This window comes from Thalia democratica, chromosome 2, assembly GCF_965202585.1.
Source record: "Thalia democratica chromosome 2, ktThaDemo2.hap1.1, whole genome shotgun sequence".
Classification (NCBI taxonomy): domain Eukaryota; kingdom Metazoa; phylum Chordata; class Thaliacea; order Salpida; family Salpidae; genus Thalia; species Thalia democratica.
In genome coordinates, this window is record NC_139166.1 from 66,501,376 (window position 1) to 66,519,072 (window position 17,697).

At 24.8% G+C, this 17,697-nt stretch overlaps 1 protein-coding gene across 1 annotated transcript; it reads right to left on the reverse strand.

Annotated features, from left to right (window-relative positions):
* Nucleotides 1-3,122: 3,122 nt before the first annotated feature.
* LOC145829529 (uncharacterized) lies at nt 3,123-16,203 on the reverse strand. The gene is made up of 15 exons (XM_082937361.1): nt 16,169-16,203; nt 15,312-15,496; nt 13,871-14,090; nt 13,388-13,483; nt 12,958-13,046; nt 12,273-12,333; nt 10,346-10,374; nt 9,726-9,765; nt 8,961-9,023; nt 7,770-7,949; nt 7,286-7,351; nt 6,763-6,954; nt 5,888-6,143; nt 5,176-5,336; nt 3,123-3,588 (listed from the first exon to the last, which is right to left on the reverse strand). The coding sequence occupies exons 1-14, from the start codon at nt 16,191-16,193 to the stop codon at nt 5,183-5,185; spliced, it is 1,656 nt and encodes a 551-aa protein (XP_082793487.1). The 5' UTR covers nt 16,194-16,203; the 3' UTR covers nt 3,123-3,588; nt 5,176-5,182.
* Nucleotides 16,204-17,697: the final 1,494 nt, after the last annotated feature.

A 17,697-nucleotide genomic window follows, 5' to 3' on the forward strand; every position in this document is an offset into this window, starting at 1 on the left:
TTCGTGCACCAGGTTCTAGGACCAAATATTTTTAGCGCTTTTTTGTCGTTAAATAAACAATATATACATAACAAAACTAAGAAACATTGTTTTTGACTAGTTAATTTCAGGTTCACAAAATATTATAAAAACGTACAAATTAACCTAAAGATATTATACTTAAAGTCAACTTGGAAAGTAAGGTAAGTAGGTATCGTATTATAACTGTAGGTGTTTAGGAAAATACTGTACAAAATTAAGCAATTACAGTTGTAAAATAAAAACTTATGATACTGATAAGAACCAGTTTATATGTTTTTATTTGCAAAAAAAGTCAAGGATATTTTATTTTAAACTTCTAAACTTTAATACTGTTTTACGCTACTTACAACATTTAAATTATTTCAATCTAGTGCAAACTTTAAAGTTACCTGATTAAAAAAATTCTCTTTAACTTAAAAAAAAAAATGTAAGGTCTAATACAATTTAAATAATCAATGAATTTATAATTCTTTTAGGGATAATTTATAAAATACTTTAAATCAATATTGTTGAAATGTAATTTTAATTGCTAGAAACTAAGGTTTCCCGAAATGGACAAAATTGCCCCTTTAGGAATGATTTTAGCTATCGGAGGCGTTTATTAGCAGGGTGGCGAAAAAGTATATGGAAAAATAACTAGTAGAGAGGCAATACTTAGTAAATGGGGGCGATTACTTATAAAATTTCAGCCAAAATTGCGCTAATGAAAATAAGTTCTTGTAATCCAGCTGTAAAACAATATTTTAATTTTTTAACATACAGGTTTAATCATACCTATTCGATCATCAGACCACATGCCTTCGGTAGAACCAAGCCTACCTCAGTCTACCGAAGGCTTGTGGTCTGATGATCTATTTGGTTTGATCAAACCTTTTGTAAACTTGAGCTTGTCTCACAGCTTACTAAAGTCCAGGCTTAGGCTCTGTAGACTTTTGCCGATGTTTTCTTTAAATTTTTAAGTAATCTAATTATGTATACAAACCGTAGTATTGTAACTATTTCTTTTCATGTATAGTTCTTTAACTATCTAAAGACCTTAAGTATACTTTTCAAGTATTGTATAAGTTTTTAGCTTTATAAAAAAACATTTAGATAAATATACTAAAACCATTTAAAAACTCAATTACCAATGTTTAGGGACTAAGCTAATTTTATTTTTAACATAGTTAGTTCAATTACAATGTTACTCAAAAACACAAAGCAATAAAAATTTTTATATAGTGTTTCATTTTAACAAAAAGGACATTTATAAATTTCAAAATTAAGGTGCTTTACTTTTGTAGTCATTGTTGAGTTTAAAAGGGTAATATAAATCTTTAGATGTGTAACAACGACATATAATCGTTTGAAAATAAGTAAGTAAATATTTGATAACAGTTTTTAGTAAAACTTAAAAAGTACATGAAGTTCTTAGACATAAATAATCCATAATTTAACATTTTAACCATAATTGCTACATCTTTTTCAAAATTTTCCTTCTGATAGCCGGTATTCAAACCAACAGCTGGTTCACTAATGTTAATATAATTCTTTTGTTTTAAGATAATACTTAAAATATTTCAGAAGAGTATATAACAATGTATTTTAAATAACTTTTTTTTTACAGTGGATAAATACTAAATATTTCGACATAAGTATATAATACAGGTTTGCTACTGATTTTTTCTTCCAGTTACATGTATGTGGCCTATTTTTAGTTGAAAATTAAGTTTAAAGTGAAAATATTGAAAAGATACTTGCTTTTTTATTAAAAAGTTTTGATGATGACAAAATATTTTGGTCTATATGATAAATTAGTTGTGTCAGGTTGAAATTTCACTAGTTCCAGGTTGTTTTTTTTTTCAAAATTTCTCAAGTTCCAGGTTTTAAAGCTAAATTGTCAAATTCCAGGTTTTGTGGCAACCCTGATCATAGCAACTCATTTTTGAAATGTTTTCATAAAGTTCTTTCTCAGAATGTGCAGTACATATGTTTTTAAAATTTAAGAATTGATCAAAAAAAGCTTGCTTTGCAGAGAATACTTTAGAATAATATTTTAAGTAAATTTTTAAATAACTTTTTTCAAAACAAGCTAGTGTGAACAGTTATTAAAAGAAGGTTATAATCTTACTTTTTATCTTCAGAAATTATGAAGTCTTTTAAAGGTATTAATTACAATATAAGTACGACATTAAAGCTTTTTACTTTAATTGTTTATAAAAATATATCTAACAAATCTGATTTGTGTAACATATACATTTTCTTAAAATTAAATTTTCATTAAAAATTTCAAATGCACTTTTTCTACCTTTAAAAAATGTTTTAGTGGTCAAGTTTATTAAAATGCAAACATGATTATACTAAAACATTTAATTTAGTTTATTCTAGTCTAGTGTAACAACTTCATTTTCATAAGTATTGGAATACAGAATGTTTTAATTCATTACAATAGTTGGTCTCATGAAAGTTTAATCAAACCAGTTTTCTAAACTAAATAAGTTGAAGTAAGATTATTTATTCATAAATTAATGTTTAAAAAAGTTAGCGGTAGTAAAAAGGACTATAAACAAAAATAAGAAGTTGAAAAGTTTATAACACAGGTCTAACAATTAGCTTATGTTTAATTTAGTGCTAGCAAAACTATTTTAAAAATGCGAACATGAATAACTACTGTGGACAAAATATTTAATAAGAAATTTTTATTTCTAGTCGTTTAACTTATTCATGTTCTTTAAAACACTTAATGTGTACTAATTTATAACCAGTAATTGAAAGAAAATAGTTTTTTTTGTTAAACTGTACCTATAAAATGGTATTTACACACATTTGTTTAAATGTATTTTTTTAAAACTAAATATTTTGTTTTTTCATAAGACAAAACTTATTATTTAAAATTCTACAAAAACGCTAATAAATTATTTTACAACTATTCAAACATTTGTTTAAAATATAAGTTTGTAATCAGAAAGTAAGTATAGTATTATACAAGAACAAACACTGCAAAACACCAAATAGAACTGCATTAAATAAAAAACTAAAAAGAAACTAATATTGACGAAAGGCACTAATTTGAAGAACAATTATGAACTTATGTCGGAATGATTAGCAAATTTTGATGTTGATAAAAAAAAAGGTTTATCATTAATGAAATGTTAAAAGTAATAGAATATTCAAACTGTTGTATCCAAGATTTTGATGTGCATAATTATATAAACAGATGGTAAAAATGATTAATAAATATATGAATTAAAAATTTTAGAGCTTCAAACAAAACTAAAATCATAATTTCAAAATAACTAAAAATAATTGCATTATCATTTTTTGTACACAAATGTTTTAGTGAAACATTTAAAACAGAATTTCATAAATCAAACAAAATTTAAAAACACTCAAAACTTGATTATAATATTTTTGGAAAAATATTTTTTTAGACGAAATATAACACTTCTAAACTTTAATAAACAACAAAAACTAATTTTTACACAAAACTTGTTGCACTATATTTTACTTCTTTTTGAAAATATACTTTGATATTTTTTGTCGTCTATTTCTCCTTGCATTCAGAACCTATCAAGCTCATTGACTTTTCTGAATAATATTCGTTTATTGAATAACATATAAAAAATTATTAAATTAACAGAAACGTTCATCAATTTTTGTTGGGTTGGTAGTTAATAAAAGATTAAAAGTAAAAAATAAGTTTTAAATTTAGACTTTTGTGGAAAAATTAAACCATTAATGTTCACAAGATAATTTTTTAGAGTTTTCAACTTTAAGAAATGAGGTATAGTTTTAAATTTGAAAAGTTTGTTTATATAAAATACTTTTGATATTTCGTGTAAAGAATATAAGACTGATACACTAATAATGTAGATATAATTTTAATGAAAAATCTAAAACTAAACAATTTAAACCAAGGTTTCCCAAAACTTTTTTCAAATGGCCCCCTTTGAAGAAATTAAAAAAGCTATGGCCACCTTCAATATAACTACTCAAACTAATATTAAAAAGACTTAAGAATTTTTTTTCTCCAGAACATCTAGTGTAAGTTTCAGAATTACCATTTGAAACACCTAAGATTTTTTTTTTTGCTCTTTTGTCATCAACTCCACAATATCTAGTGTAAGTTTCAAACTATGAACTCATGGTCCCAGTGGCCTCTTTGCTGCTCGTGGCCCCCTGAACACCTGTCATGGCCCCCAATGCCTATGGTCTTAAAGTATTTTAAAGTCCAAACTATATATATATGTTATAAACTACTCTATCAAAAAGTAGTTTGAAATCTGATGATTCAATAGGGCTACTACTAATTGTAAAGTTACTTAACTTTTTCCGGACCTTTTAAAATATTTTTATAAAAAGTTTATTTTATTCTAAGAAATTATAATTTTGAGGAATATAAACTTATACTTCTTAAAAACAATCCTTATCATTTAATTTTAATTTATTGTACGTGGACCTCATGAATAGCTTTAATTTTGACAAACTATTTCCGAAAAAAATAAAAAACTTTGCACAAAAGTTAATGCCTGTTAAATAAAAATTATGTGGAAAAGAGATTAAAAGGTATATTAATACTATTTATGTATAGACTTATATGGTTTGTAAATAGACTAAAACACCGAATATTTAGTAGTCTTAGTCATAGAGATATAAAACTTCTCAGTTGTTTGTATTTCGAACATAAATTTTACACTTCAATCAATAACATTTCAATTTAAAATGCCTCACATCAAATCTGATTTAACTCTTACGTGTTTTATGTACATACTTTCACAAATCCTGAGGGCACTTATTTGCTTCTAGCGGACCATATAAGAGTTCTTATAAAAAATAATTTAAAATTTTTAGCTAGAACCTTTTATTTATTTGGTAAATATCACAAAAACAGCTTCTGCAGGATTTTAAATAAAATCACGGAGGTGGTTTTTGATTTTCTGAAATCTACCCCAATGTAAACTGTATTAGAATGATACCTTTGAGTTTTTAACTCAAAGTTGTTTTACATGTTGGAATTATATAAAAAACACATCGTGCGGAATTTAAGACGATTTGGAGATAACTTTTACTATTTGGAGATTTTTATAATTTACTAACATTAAAAGATAACTAACTAACCTTTCAAAGGTTGCAAATAAGAGCTAACTTTGTTTAGTTAGTTGAAAAATTGCTCACCTAAAATTTAACTATTCATGCTCATTTTGTCAACGCTCCTAGTGATGGAACTTATGGATTCCAAGTTATCATCTGGGTTGGCGGCGAGGTTTCTTTCTATCTGGGGCCCGTCTATAGGTATCACTCTAACTACCACATAGTCGCTATTTGGTGACCCAAATCTAAAATTATTTCACGTAAAAAGTATTTTACTTTACTAAATTTATCAGTAATGTTTTATGAACAGTATAAATTTCAATACTATAAAATATGTATCAGTATATTTAAATTTAACTTTTTATCATAAAGAATGTTAAGTATTAAACAATAAATTTACATTGGTCAGCACAAGTTTAAGAGGTATAAAACACATGTCACTATTTGCTTTTATTTAAGACTTGTTTTGAACACATATTAATAACTATAGTTGGTAAAATAATAGTATTGTAATGTAAAGAAATATAAGGCTTTTTTATAACCAAAGTTAGATTATAAAAACTATCAGACTGCTTATGTATAAAATTTTTGTAATGGTCCACTTTGGGAAACCCTGAACTAGACTAAGAAAAAAAGTACTACTACATTTTCAAAATTATTTTACACATAAATATAAGTGTAAAAACTTACTTGAGTTTCAAGTAAAACTACCAAAGTTAGACTTGAAAAAAAAACACTCCAAAAGTGCTTTAAGTATCCTGATTTTATTCGTAATCTGCCAGTTTAAAAAATAAACCTGAAAGTAGTTACATGGCTGCTGACTTGGTTGTTCTGGAACCCGTTGACGAACTTGTAAAAGTTGAAAACCTCCAAAGGAACCGGTCCACTATCGCTCGAGGACCTTAGTACTTTTTGGTAGTCCTGAGAGCCGTACTTTGCAACAAATACCCGACACTGGCACAATCTGAACACTTTTAACGACCCATGCTCGTATTTTAGTATGATGCCGCCTTTTGAGGTGGAGATGATCTTCGTGACTTGGTCGTAGCTGCCTGTTTTTTATAAAAATCAAAACCGTTGTTAGATGAAATATCTTAATTTAATGTTGTAACAATTTGATTTGACTCTATTTTAAACCTGATTTTTTAATGCTATAAAAGTGACCTGAATATGACCGGACCAATACGTAGGTAAACTTATACAATAACAATTATTAGCCAATTTTATATATAAAAACCTACAAAGTTTACTTGTTTTGTAAGCGTATGTATCTTCACATCATAATAAAAATATTTCTTTATCGTTTGGGTTTTATGCGAATGTAAAACAATCTGATTTGATCAAAGCACAGACTAACACTTCAAAAACTAAAGAGCTAAATGTTGTAAAAAGCGTTTAAGCAACATAGAGTCTTATAAACATGTGTTTAACCGACCGACCGAATAATTAAGAAAGTTCAATAGAAATACTTATAAACATGAAAAACTATTAAATTGTATTTGTCGATAACAGTCTTCCTTTTATGCTGCCTCTGAACAAAAAAGAAGCAGCAATTTTCAAATCTTCTTAGAAAAAGGAAATTTTGATAAGGGAATTGGTTTAAGATGCACTATTTGAAATACATATTATCAATTTTAACTATTTTAATACAGCACCATTTTTCTTAATTACCTGCATACTTGAACGTCTTCGAATTCTTACCGACATCTTCAATAAGTTCCTTCATTACAGTATCACCTTTTTTAATTACTTCATTGTAGTTTTTATTCAAATTTATTTGCAATCCTTTGTCTAGTTGAAATATGTGATTTTCCGCCATTGTGTCGTACATGACATTCACTTGAAAGCAAGATAAATCTTGTTCTACAATGTGAATTGGTAATTAAGGAAAGTTTACTTGACAATTTATATATAAAAACAAATCAGTGTGCTTTACTGAGTAATTTATAGTGTGATAAAACCTTGTATAAAAAATGAAAGGTTTTTAATATTAGTTTTATACTTAGTTACAAAACGTTTAATTACTTTTGCAATTTAATAAACTGAAAAGCCTATAGTTTTATATATACACGATAACTTTGGCTCGTACTAATAAGTATTAACTTACAAAATTAATTACAGCTTAACTAGCTGGGGAATAGAAATCATGAGCGATTTATTTGGTAAATAAAAAAAAACATCAACAACATCTTACTTTTTATGTTCAGCTCATTTAGAATTGTATCCAAAGACTTGATATTTTTAGGTGAAGTTCTTTGACCTGTTAAAATTAAAAGCATAGTATTAAAAAAATTATTTAAAAAACTAATGCCAGGGTTTTAAAAAGTTTTTGGAAAATATTTTTCAGGTTTTCAATTTTTTTTCAGGTTTTTAAAACTACACGTTTCTGGGTATATTTTTAGCTATAAATTAATTTTTAGGTAAAAAATTTGTGTTAAATAGTATAACGACATTGAAAAGACTTGTCTAAAGCTTCTTTGAATGTGTTTTATGATAAAAGAAGTTTTTCGATACAACAGATTTTTGTGTCATATCGAAATTTCACTACTTAATATGTAAAAGTTGCTTTAAATTCAAGGTTTTTTAGTTATTTTTGTTCAAAATTCCAGTTCAAAATTTTCCGAGGATTCTAGGCTTTTTGGCAACCCTGAAATGTTTAAGAACTTTTTCAAACCAACTTGTGTTTGAACTGGCGTAGGTGTCGGAAGTGGGGGGAACTTGGTTGGGGGTTTGGGGTTGGCCAGGGCTGTTAGGTTGTTGGTGTATAGGTGATAAAGGGTTCAGCCTGAAGCTCATTGGGGATACGGGATTTGAGTTGGGGTCATTCATTGTCATGGGTGTGGGCACCGGCGTCGTTTCTGTATTTAAATTGAAAACAAATGTTAGTGTGTGCAAAAAAAGAAAAAAAGTGTGCAGTTTAAAATTACCATATACATTATAAATGTTGTTTCTGTGTTGGAATCCGAAATTGTTTCTCAGTGTTTTCAAGTTAAAGTTATAGGCAAACTAATTTTTTGGTTTGCACACGAACAGCTTGTTTGTTTTTAGTTTAATGTGCATGCCACAAGTATTTAACGTCAAATAGCAACAATTTAATTTTCAATAATTTTCAGCATAACTATATGAACTGAGTTTTAGAATTTTTTAAACTATGTAAGATATGTTTGTTACTAATAAGCTTAAATATATTGATAAGTGCGAGATATATATACTATAAATTGCTTTAAAAACATAAGTTTTAACTGTATTATTATCAGAAACAAAGCCACTGGTGTTGTTCTGTATGGAAATCAAAAATAGTTTCTTAGTACTTTCATACTAAAGTTACTTGCACATCATACAAACTACTTTTTTAGTTTGCACACGAATAAAATAAATTTTAAAATAACAAAATTAAATAAAGTTTGTTAGTTTATTTATTACTTTTAAAGTATTATGTGCATGGCATAAGTAATTAACGTAAACCGGAATAAATTTTATTTTTTAATAATTTATAGCATTACCATATGCGCTGAGTTTTAGTATCTTTAAACTATGTAAGATATGTTTGTCTATTTTAAGCTTACATATATTGATAATTAGAAGATATATATATTTAAAAATTTCTTTAAAAATATAACATTTTAGTTACAGACGTTGATTAAATAGCTCAGTGCATAAAATGAGCTTTTTTGTATACTTTTAAAGTTATTAAAAATTATCTCAACACCAATTATTTTTTGTGCATAAATGCAAAACTCAAAATTTTTTTTTTTATTTGTTATGATTAAATTTTCAAATACTTCAAAATGATGTTTACTACTCAGTAAAGCGCTAATATACAGAACAAAAGCTTTTAAAAATAAAAAAGTACAAAAAATTGAACTAACGTAAGAATTCATTGATGTTAAAGTCGTTTCCTTCGGTAGCTTTCATGTCTATGTTGGAAGTATCTTAAAATAAAAAAATAGTTTTATTATTAATACAAAAAACCTGAAACTTGCAAGTTTATATGAAAATTGTTTTATTTCAAACCAAGTACTTTTGGTGAACAACATTTAAAATACTGAAATTTCTACTTCTACAACTTTAAGTTATTGTAAGTCATCTCATACAAATTTATTGATTCACTGATTTATGAATAAACAAGTGTTTTTATTAATTAACAATTAATATTAATGAGACTCTCAGTTATGATAAATATTTTTTTTTAATAAAAGTTATCTATCTTAATAATAATTAAAGAAAAATATTTTAACATCATAATCTTATTAACTAGACCGTGAGGTACTTTTTATTATTTTTTGAATTTAAAGTTACTTTTTGATATATGGCCCCTCAAAATTTATTAAATTACTATGTACACAAGTATCTTATTTAGATATTAATAAAAAATTATATCAGCTACAACATTTCTGTGGTGAGCACCTTATTAGTTCGAAACTTAAATACAATAAAATATTTAAAATTTAAATTGATCATTCTCCTTATCATTAAGTCGAGAACTTTTATTGTGATATATAGAAAAAAGTACACAATAAAACATTTGTAGCTAATATTGGAGACAAGTTACTAAACTTTTCAGTCACCAGCTTTTATAAGTTTCAAACAAATTTTATTTTAAATTTTATTTAAAAACACAAATAAACTCTCACCTTCCATAAATTGAGCTAATTCATTAGCAACTGGTTGATGCTGTTTGTATAAAACATTTTTATTTAAAGTTTTAATACGAAAACTATTTTTAAGCAATTTTTCTTACTTATTTAAGGAATAGATTTTTATTTTTTAAGCATTTGAAATTAAAAGCATTAAAGAAAAACTTTTACACTTAAAAAATATTATATATGTTTTACATTAATAACACGTTGAATTAAAAAAGTTCAGAAAATTCTGTAAGAGACTTAAATATTATGCAAACTTTTAATGATTACTCTTTAGCATAATGAACAAGTAGTAACTTTAAACTCAATCTTTTTTTTTTTAGATACACATAAAAACTGTTAAAAAATAAATTAAATTAAAAAAAAATATGATAAACTATAAATTTGTATTTTAATTTACAGATAAATTTTCAAGTAAACAATCTTAATAATTCATTTCTAAACACAATGATAAACTACTTTTTAAACATATAGTCAGAAAGTGTTAAGGTGTTAAACCAACATCCGAAAAATTCTTAAACAAATTACAAGAACTTAAAAAGTTTTACTTAGTCTTCTAAAAATTATAATTTTATTTATGCATTTAATAACTTATAAGAATTTAAACTTACATTACTCGAAGAAGACTCGTTGTTAAAATCTGAAAGTTAAAACTTGTTAAACAACTATAAATGTTTGAAATACTATTGCAAAAAATTAGCTATAAAAAACCTCTAAAAAATATGAGCATTATTTTGTTCTTTTTCCAATTAAAATTTTTTTAAGTATATAAATGATAATATTAGACTCATTAGCAAGAAATTAAAAAAAAATTAAAACAGTAACATTAAAAAAAGACTTGGATCAATTAAAAGTATGTCAATATAAAAGAATATATTCAAACAAATTTAAATTGTTATCTTTTTATAGTTCAGCAAAGTTAAGCGAGCATGTTGTTTGTATTGCTCATTAAGTAAACAGATGTAAAAAATTTTAAAGAAAACAACTTTATCAAACTATACGGTAGTCAAGTTTGAAAAAAGCTTTGACCTTTACAGCTAAGTTTTTTATAAAATGACCAAGTGATTTTTTAGTTATAAAACTTTGTGTTTAAAAAACTATAATTTGTAAAAATAATTTTAAAAATTAATACAAAAAAATTATTTAAATTAAAATTCAACCAGCTAAACACTTTGTTTTTAACTAATAATTTTTTAATACAAGCAAAAATACGTTAATAGAGCGTTTAATAACTATAAATAAATTATAACTACCTAAAATAATAATTTAATAACTATAACATATAGTTTAAAAAATAAACTAATACCAAATGAGGATATTAAAATCATTTTTCAGTTTAAAAAGTAGACATGTTTCAAAAATAAAGTTAAACTACATTAGTCAACATAACAAAAATTTTAAACAATTTCTATCTTTAAAAAAAAGGCGAAATAATAATAACAACACAGAAAACTATTTTCATTACTTAATAAAATTGTTTATAAACATACCGTATTCGAAGTATCAATTTTAAATAAGAATAAAATAGTTTTATTTAGTTATCTCGTTTAAACTTAAACAAAAAATTATATATTATTTAAAATGTTTTTGATGACTTTTAATACAAGCAAGTGTAAACTAGTTATTTTAATTATTTCAGAATTTTAATTATTTTAGAATTATTTTAGAACTAGAATTTTATTAAATATAATTGAACCAAGTATTACAAGGGTTGCTACTCTTTCAGTCAAAAAAAAAACTGATTTACCAAAAACTGTCCTGAGTCATCCTGAATTTTTTTTAATTCTTAATTTTTTTTCACTTCTAGCGCAAACTGCTTATACCTCATAGTTCTTTTACTGTAAATAATAAATCTAAAAGTTAAAAATATATGCTTTTACAATTGATGCTTAAATAAATTAATAAAAAGTGCTGTTTTTGAAGATTCAACATTTAAATTCTAAATCGATTGTAAGCTTTTTAATAAGTTTGTGGATAATTTTATGTAAACATTGTAGTTAATTTTATATATAAACGAAAATATTTTGAACTTGATTTTTTGTTGTTTCTTAGAGTAGTGAAGAGCTAGCCTCTAAGCTAAAAAAATTAAACAAGCATTTCAAAATAAACAAAATTTTCAAAATATAAAAACTAGATAAATTAAATCTCAGTCAAAATCTAAAAAAGTAGTGAGATTAAAAAAATCTTAAAACTTTCCTGGGGTTTTATGAAACAACAGATCTATCTTGAGTTAGCCTGATTTGTATTGAGTCATCCTGAGAATAAAAACAAAAACATTATGAGTGTCCTGAATGTGTGGCAACTCTGTATTACTTATTATACATGAGGTTTTATTTTTCAAAAGTGCATTAGGATATTATATAGTTAAAAGCACCAATTCATTACCAACAATAAGTTAAATATTAACAAGGTAACATTTGTTCAAAAAACAAAAAACTCAACATAAAATTTGCATAAAATGGGTAGTATAGTACTGATCAATAAATAAAGTACACACTTAAATAAAACAGATATAATAAATTATACTTTAACACAAACCATTTTGGTTGTTTGGGTTTACAGGAATCATTTGTGATTGGTTCTGGTAAGCTGGAGTGTTCTGAAAAATTATGAAGTATCATTTTAAAGCAAAAACTTTTTTTAAGTCTGGATTATTAGTATGCTACTTATGAATCTACAATATTTACAAAAACCAAACTAACAAAAATGTGTTAACAACACAGTTTTATTTATATAAAAAACTAGTATCACATGAATTAGGCTCAACAACTTTTTAAATTTTGTATAAGATGAATTATTAATATTTTACACTCAAAGTTTGAAATCAAAACTATTTGTATTATCTATATTATACTCTAAATTTCGTTTTAAATAAAAAAGTTTTTTTTATTTAACAAAAAAATCTACAAATTTATTAGTATTCGTTATATTGCCTAAAGTACTTTCAAATTCTTCTTCAGTTCTAATTGCCTACTGAAGAAGAATTTGAAAGTACTTTAGGCAATATAACGAATACTAATAAATTTGTAGATTTTTTTGTTAAATAAAAAAAACCTTTTTATTTAAAACGATTTTGATAAAGACAAAAAAATCACGAAGAACAACACACAACCAGGGGAAGATTTGAGACACTTAAAACTAAAATATTTTTACACTCTAAATTTGAAATCAAAACTGTTTGCATTATGTTTAAACTTGACAAAACAGTTAAAAAATAACTTACTTGAGCTGAATAATGTGCAGGATTGACATTTTGTAATACATGAACATCTTGTGCAGGTTGTTGATGGTATTCAAACTGGTGATTGGTTGCTATAAATACAAGCTAGTTTTAACAATTTAAAACAGTACATATAACTATAACAAATTTTAATTTTAATCAAAACCAGCAAAAAAGTTCTTCCATTATGATTTTAAACATCTTAAAAGTTTTTAAAGCAAGTTTTTAATGAAATTATCACAAAACTCAATATAAACTAAAATCATTTAATCATAAGTTTTGGCTGGTGTATATTGTTAAAAACTAAAATAACAATCTTAAAATTTTACCTAAAAAATCTAATGCCAGAAATTTTAAAAACTGTTTGAACATAATAAATTCTTTTCAAAGCAAGTATTTACTCAAATTATCACAAAACTCTTTACAAACTAACTGGAAGGATTGTTGTAAGCCACGTACTGTTGCTGGTTATTGAAATTTTCACTGTATTCACCATGTGGTCTCTTCCTTGAAGGAGGTCCATAATTAACTGTTGATAACAATATAAAAACTATTTTTGCTGTGACTTTGTCATTTACTATAAAAAACTATAAAGCCACAATGGAAAGGTTTATAAAACAAAAAAAAAACATTGGCACTTATGTAACTTCAAGTATTAACTATGAGTCACTTTTTTTAAAACATTAAAAAAAAATCAAGTTTTGAGATATAGTCAGTTTTGTAAAAAGTTTTAAACAAAACTTTATAGACCATAAAATTTTCATCATCAGTTTTCTCTTAAATTTAAAAAGTTTTAACTTAAGATTTTTAGCTCTAAACTTATTTGTCCACTTTAACCAGCTTCAAAGTTTTGTAACTAATAATAAAATTTAGTTAATTTTTTTGGAAGTATAAAACTCAGTAAATTTTCACTAACCGTTATGATTATAATTTGCACTTTTATTTACTTTTCTGTTTTCTTGCACACAATAACATTTGAAATTGCTACCAAAATTGTGATCAACTTTTCTGAAGTCATTTGACTTATCCATGGCATTTCTGAACTTGTTTTTTAACTCAGTGATATCTTTCGAGATGTTTTTATCTCTCCATTTGTCTTTGGGAGGAATAGGAAAATTTCTGTGTTCAGCATAAGCCTATAAAGTGCATTTTTAGCTGAATATAATTTTTTTAAAACTTTTGAAAAAACTTTTATTTGATAGATTTCTATTTAAAAAATATTAATTTAAAAGCTCTACATATATAATATAACATTATAATATAACATCTATAATATAACATTAATTTCAAAGTTTTTTTGTGTTTAAAAACAAAACTAAATAAAAAATAAATATTATAGAACACTCTTAATTCTTTTTTTACAGTATTTCTATGGAACCTTTTATCAACTTTAAAGTCTGGTAAGTTCAACACTTTTTTTTTACAAAGTTTAACATTGGCTCTTGTTATATAAAGCTTAGAGTAAATACTATAAAATACTTATAATAGATAATAAATTCAATTATTTTTTGAGATATAATCAGTTTTGTAAAAATTACTAAATACAACCATATAGAAATAAAAAGTTTCCAAGGCCTATCTTGATATATAAAAAAATCACTAAACATATATCTCCTTCATTTTTAAAGCAATTTAATTCAAATTTTTAGAAAAGGTGCTGTTCAATATAACAAAAAACATGTAAAAAGCATATTTTGAAAATAAAATACTATGACCAAAATTAAGAAAAAAAAAAGATTATTTCTTTTATCAAATTTTATTTTTACAAAAACTTGAAAATTTGTTTTACAAGTTGTTTAAAGTTTATTCAATATAACTTTTATAAATCTTTAAAACATTTGCTCCAAAACTGAAGGAGGATATATATTTTTAGTGAAATATTACATTTTTGCTCTTTTAGTTTGTGCCTCCCATAAAGAACCTATTGAACACTCAAACTTTGACTACTTATATCTCAAAAGCCACTTTACTACTTATATCTGTTTAAATAAGTGGTAAAAATAAACAAGCGGGTCAATTAATTCATGTAAAAAATAAGACTAAATTTAAAAAAGTGTTATATCCCCTATGCCCAAAACTAATTTCTTTAAAAGCATTAAAGTTGTCTCCAAATCTATTGAACAAAAGTTTAAAAAAAGTTAAATGCTAACATAAAGTATCAAAAGTATAAACTTATACCTAAAAATATTAAAAAAGGTTTACCATAATTATAAATATACCAAGTATCCTTAGAAATATATTTAAATTATTGTAACTCAATGTTTTTAAGTTATTTCACAATGTATCAACATTCACTTTATTCAGTCTGTAGTCTTCAACATATGCTTTTTTTTATCAAACAGCAACAAAGCACTAACGAAAATAACACTCCAATATTCCTTCCAATTAAGATCACCCATTCTGACCCAGGGAAACTTGAATGTGCATGCAGGAAAACCTGGTTCCTTGACTTGTTCTAATCCGGGGATATCCCCTTTTTTGAGATGGTGGATAATCCATGTCCGGAGTGGGGCATTTGCCATCATTAGTTCTTCTGTGACAGCTACAATTTGTAAAAATAAATAGTTTTGAAAGCTTTAAAAATACCAGTGGAAACAACAAGAAAACTAAGCGCTTTACCATCAATGTTTTAATTTACTTGCAAACCATTTGGTTTTAGTATTATTTAAAGTAGGGTTTCCCAAATTCATTTTAATAAATCCCACTTGAAAAATATTTAAAAATAAATGCCCTATTTCTCTACTAGTTAATTACCCATTAGAATTTATGGATCTAGTTATTTCCCCTAAAAGGTTATATGAAAACTAAGGTTTAAAGGTTTCTCAGAAACTTCTTGTAGTTTCTTTTAGTTCTGAGAGTTCATATAAAACAATTTCAAAGCTAGTTTTAAGAAAGTTTTTACTATTCTTGTAATTAGCTTTCAAAGCATATGTGTTAAATAATGACATTATTAACGTTCAAAAGAATTTTTAAAAATTAATCTTTTATAAGTTGTGCAGGTTAGTGTTTAATGATCATAAAGAAAAAATATCTATCAAATCTTATCATTTACTTTAAATGTTAAAACTATACAAAATACTTATATTATTACAAAAAGTAATATAAATACATTATAAATAAAAAGTTTTTATTATTTTTAACATTGAGACAAATGTGTATGTTCCATACAGTAAGTGTATTTACACAAATTTTTTAAATTAAAGCATAAAACAACCTGTAGCTAAAAAAGAATTATCCATTTTTGAATAATTTAATCCTGTAAAACGTTATAAATATTAATATCAAATTATGTTAAAAAAACTTTAAAATTTAATGTCCTGAAACTGATTGCTTAATAAGATTTAATTAGTTTGTAATTACTATGACATGCTTTTTATTACTAAATAAAATTTTGAAATAAAAAAATTTTACATTTTAAGTCAGTTAAACTTATAAATTTATTGAAGAACTTCTTTTAATAAGCTGATTTATATTTATGATTTAGTCTATTAACATAAAAAATTCAAGATACTTACATACTTGTGCAAATGATAAAAACCTACTAAAACAGATGAAAATTAAAAGCATAGAAAGTTGTAAAATATTTATATACTAATATAATATGACAATATACTTCTTTGATATAGTCTATATTTTCTACTTGGTACTTTAAATTTATGTTTTAAAAACTGAGAACTAATTACTTTTTTTTTAAATATAAGTAAAATTCACTTTTTGAAGGTACTTGAAACTATTTTAATACATATCAGTTATAATTTTTTTAAGACTTCTGTAGAAAAATAAAATTAATTAATTGTCTTAGTTACAAAAAATTCAGAAAATATCTAATAAAGTTTTAAACAAAAAACTATAAAAGTAGAGATAAAATTAAAATAGTATTAGTGTTCAAATATTATTGTAATCAAAGTTAGTTAGTTTAATATTTTAACTGTAGTTTAGAAAACAACAATAATCTTGATCTGGAACAAATGTGCCATAGTTTAAGTTTTGTTATAAATCTAGAAACTGTTATGCTTAAAATTTAAATAAACATATTTCTTGCCATTAAAAACAAAATACAAAAAGGAAAAGTTTTTGAACAGATAGACTAAACTTAATAAAGCCTCACATAAAATTTCTGTTTTAAAAACTAACTTACAGCCACAAAACTGGTGCAAAATTATATCTTTGATCTAAACATATAAGTTAACAATTTCAGTTCAATCAAAAAAACTTCAGAATTTAACATTTTAACAACATAAAACATAGTTAAGTGACAGTTTTTTTTAAGTAATTGCTTTATGTTAAATATTACAACTAAGCATAAGTACGAAAAAAAAAAAAAGAAACTCAAATACTATTTACACATTTAAAACTTTATAATTAAGACTTGCTTTGACCTATTACTTATCTATCTTGTCTTTTTGTTGTTTGTTTCAATTAGAAGTAACTTTGTTCAAACTTAGAAACTAAAAATACATTATCAGAGTCGCCACTAGCAAAATAAAATCTTGAGTGACTACCAGGATGGCCACTAACATTTTAGAAATTTTTTTTGTGTTTTCATGTTTACTTCCAAGATTTTTAAAGTAGAAGTTTTGAGTTTTAAGTATAAAATAAATTTTAAGGTGATAAGTTTTTCAAGAATTTTTAACCAAACTCCATTTTTTTCTATTTTATCAAATTCCAGCTAAAATGGATACTTTTTCAAACTAGTTTGATTTAAGGCCTAAAGGCGGGGGGGGGGGGGGGGGGGGGGGTCCA

Excerpts from the sequence above, each read along its gene's own strand:
- LOC145829529 (XM_082937361.1), bottom strand. The coding sequence starts at position 16,193 with ATGGATAATTCTTTTTTAGCTACAG. Across the intron at positions 13,484-13,870 it reads TGCAAATTATAATCATAACG|TTAATTATGGACCTCCTTCA; the intron begins GTTAGTGAAAAT and ends TGTTATCAACAG. Across the intron at positions 10,375-12,272 it reads AAACCCAAACAACCAAAATG|ATTTTAACAACGAGTCTTCT; the intron begins GTTTGTGTTAAA and ends TTTAACTTTCAG.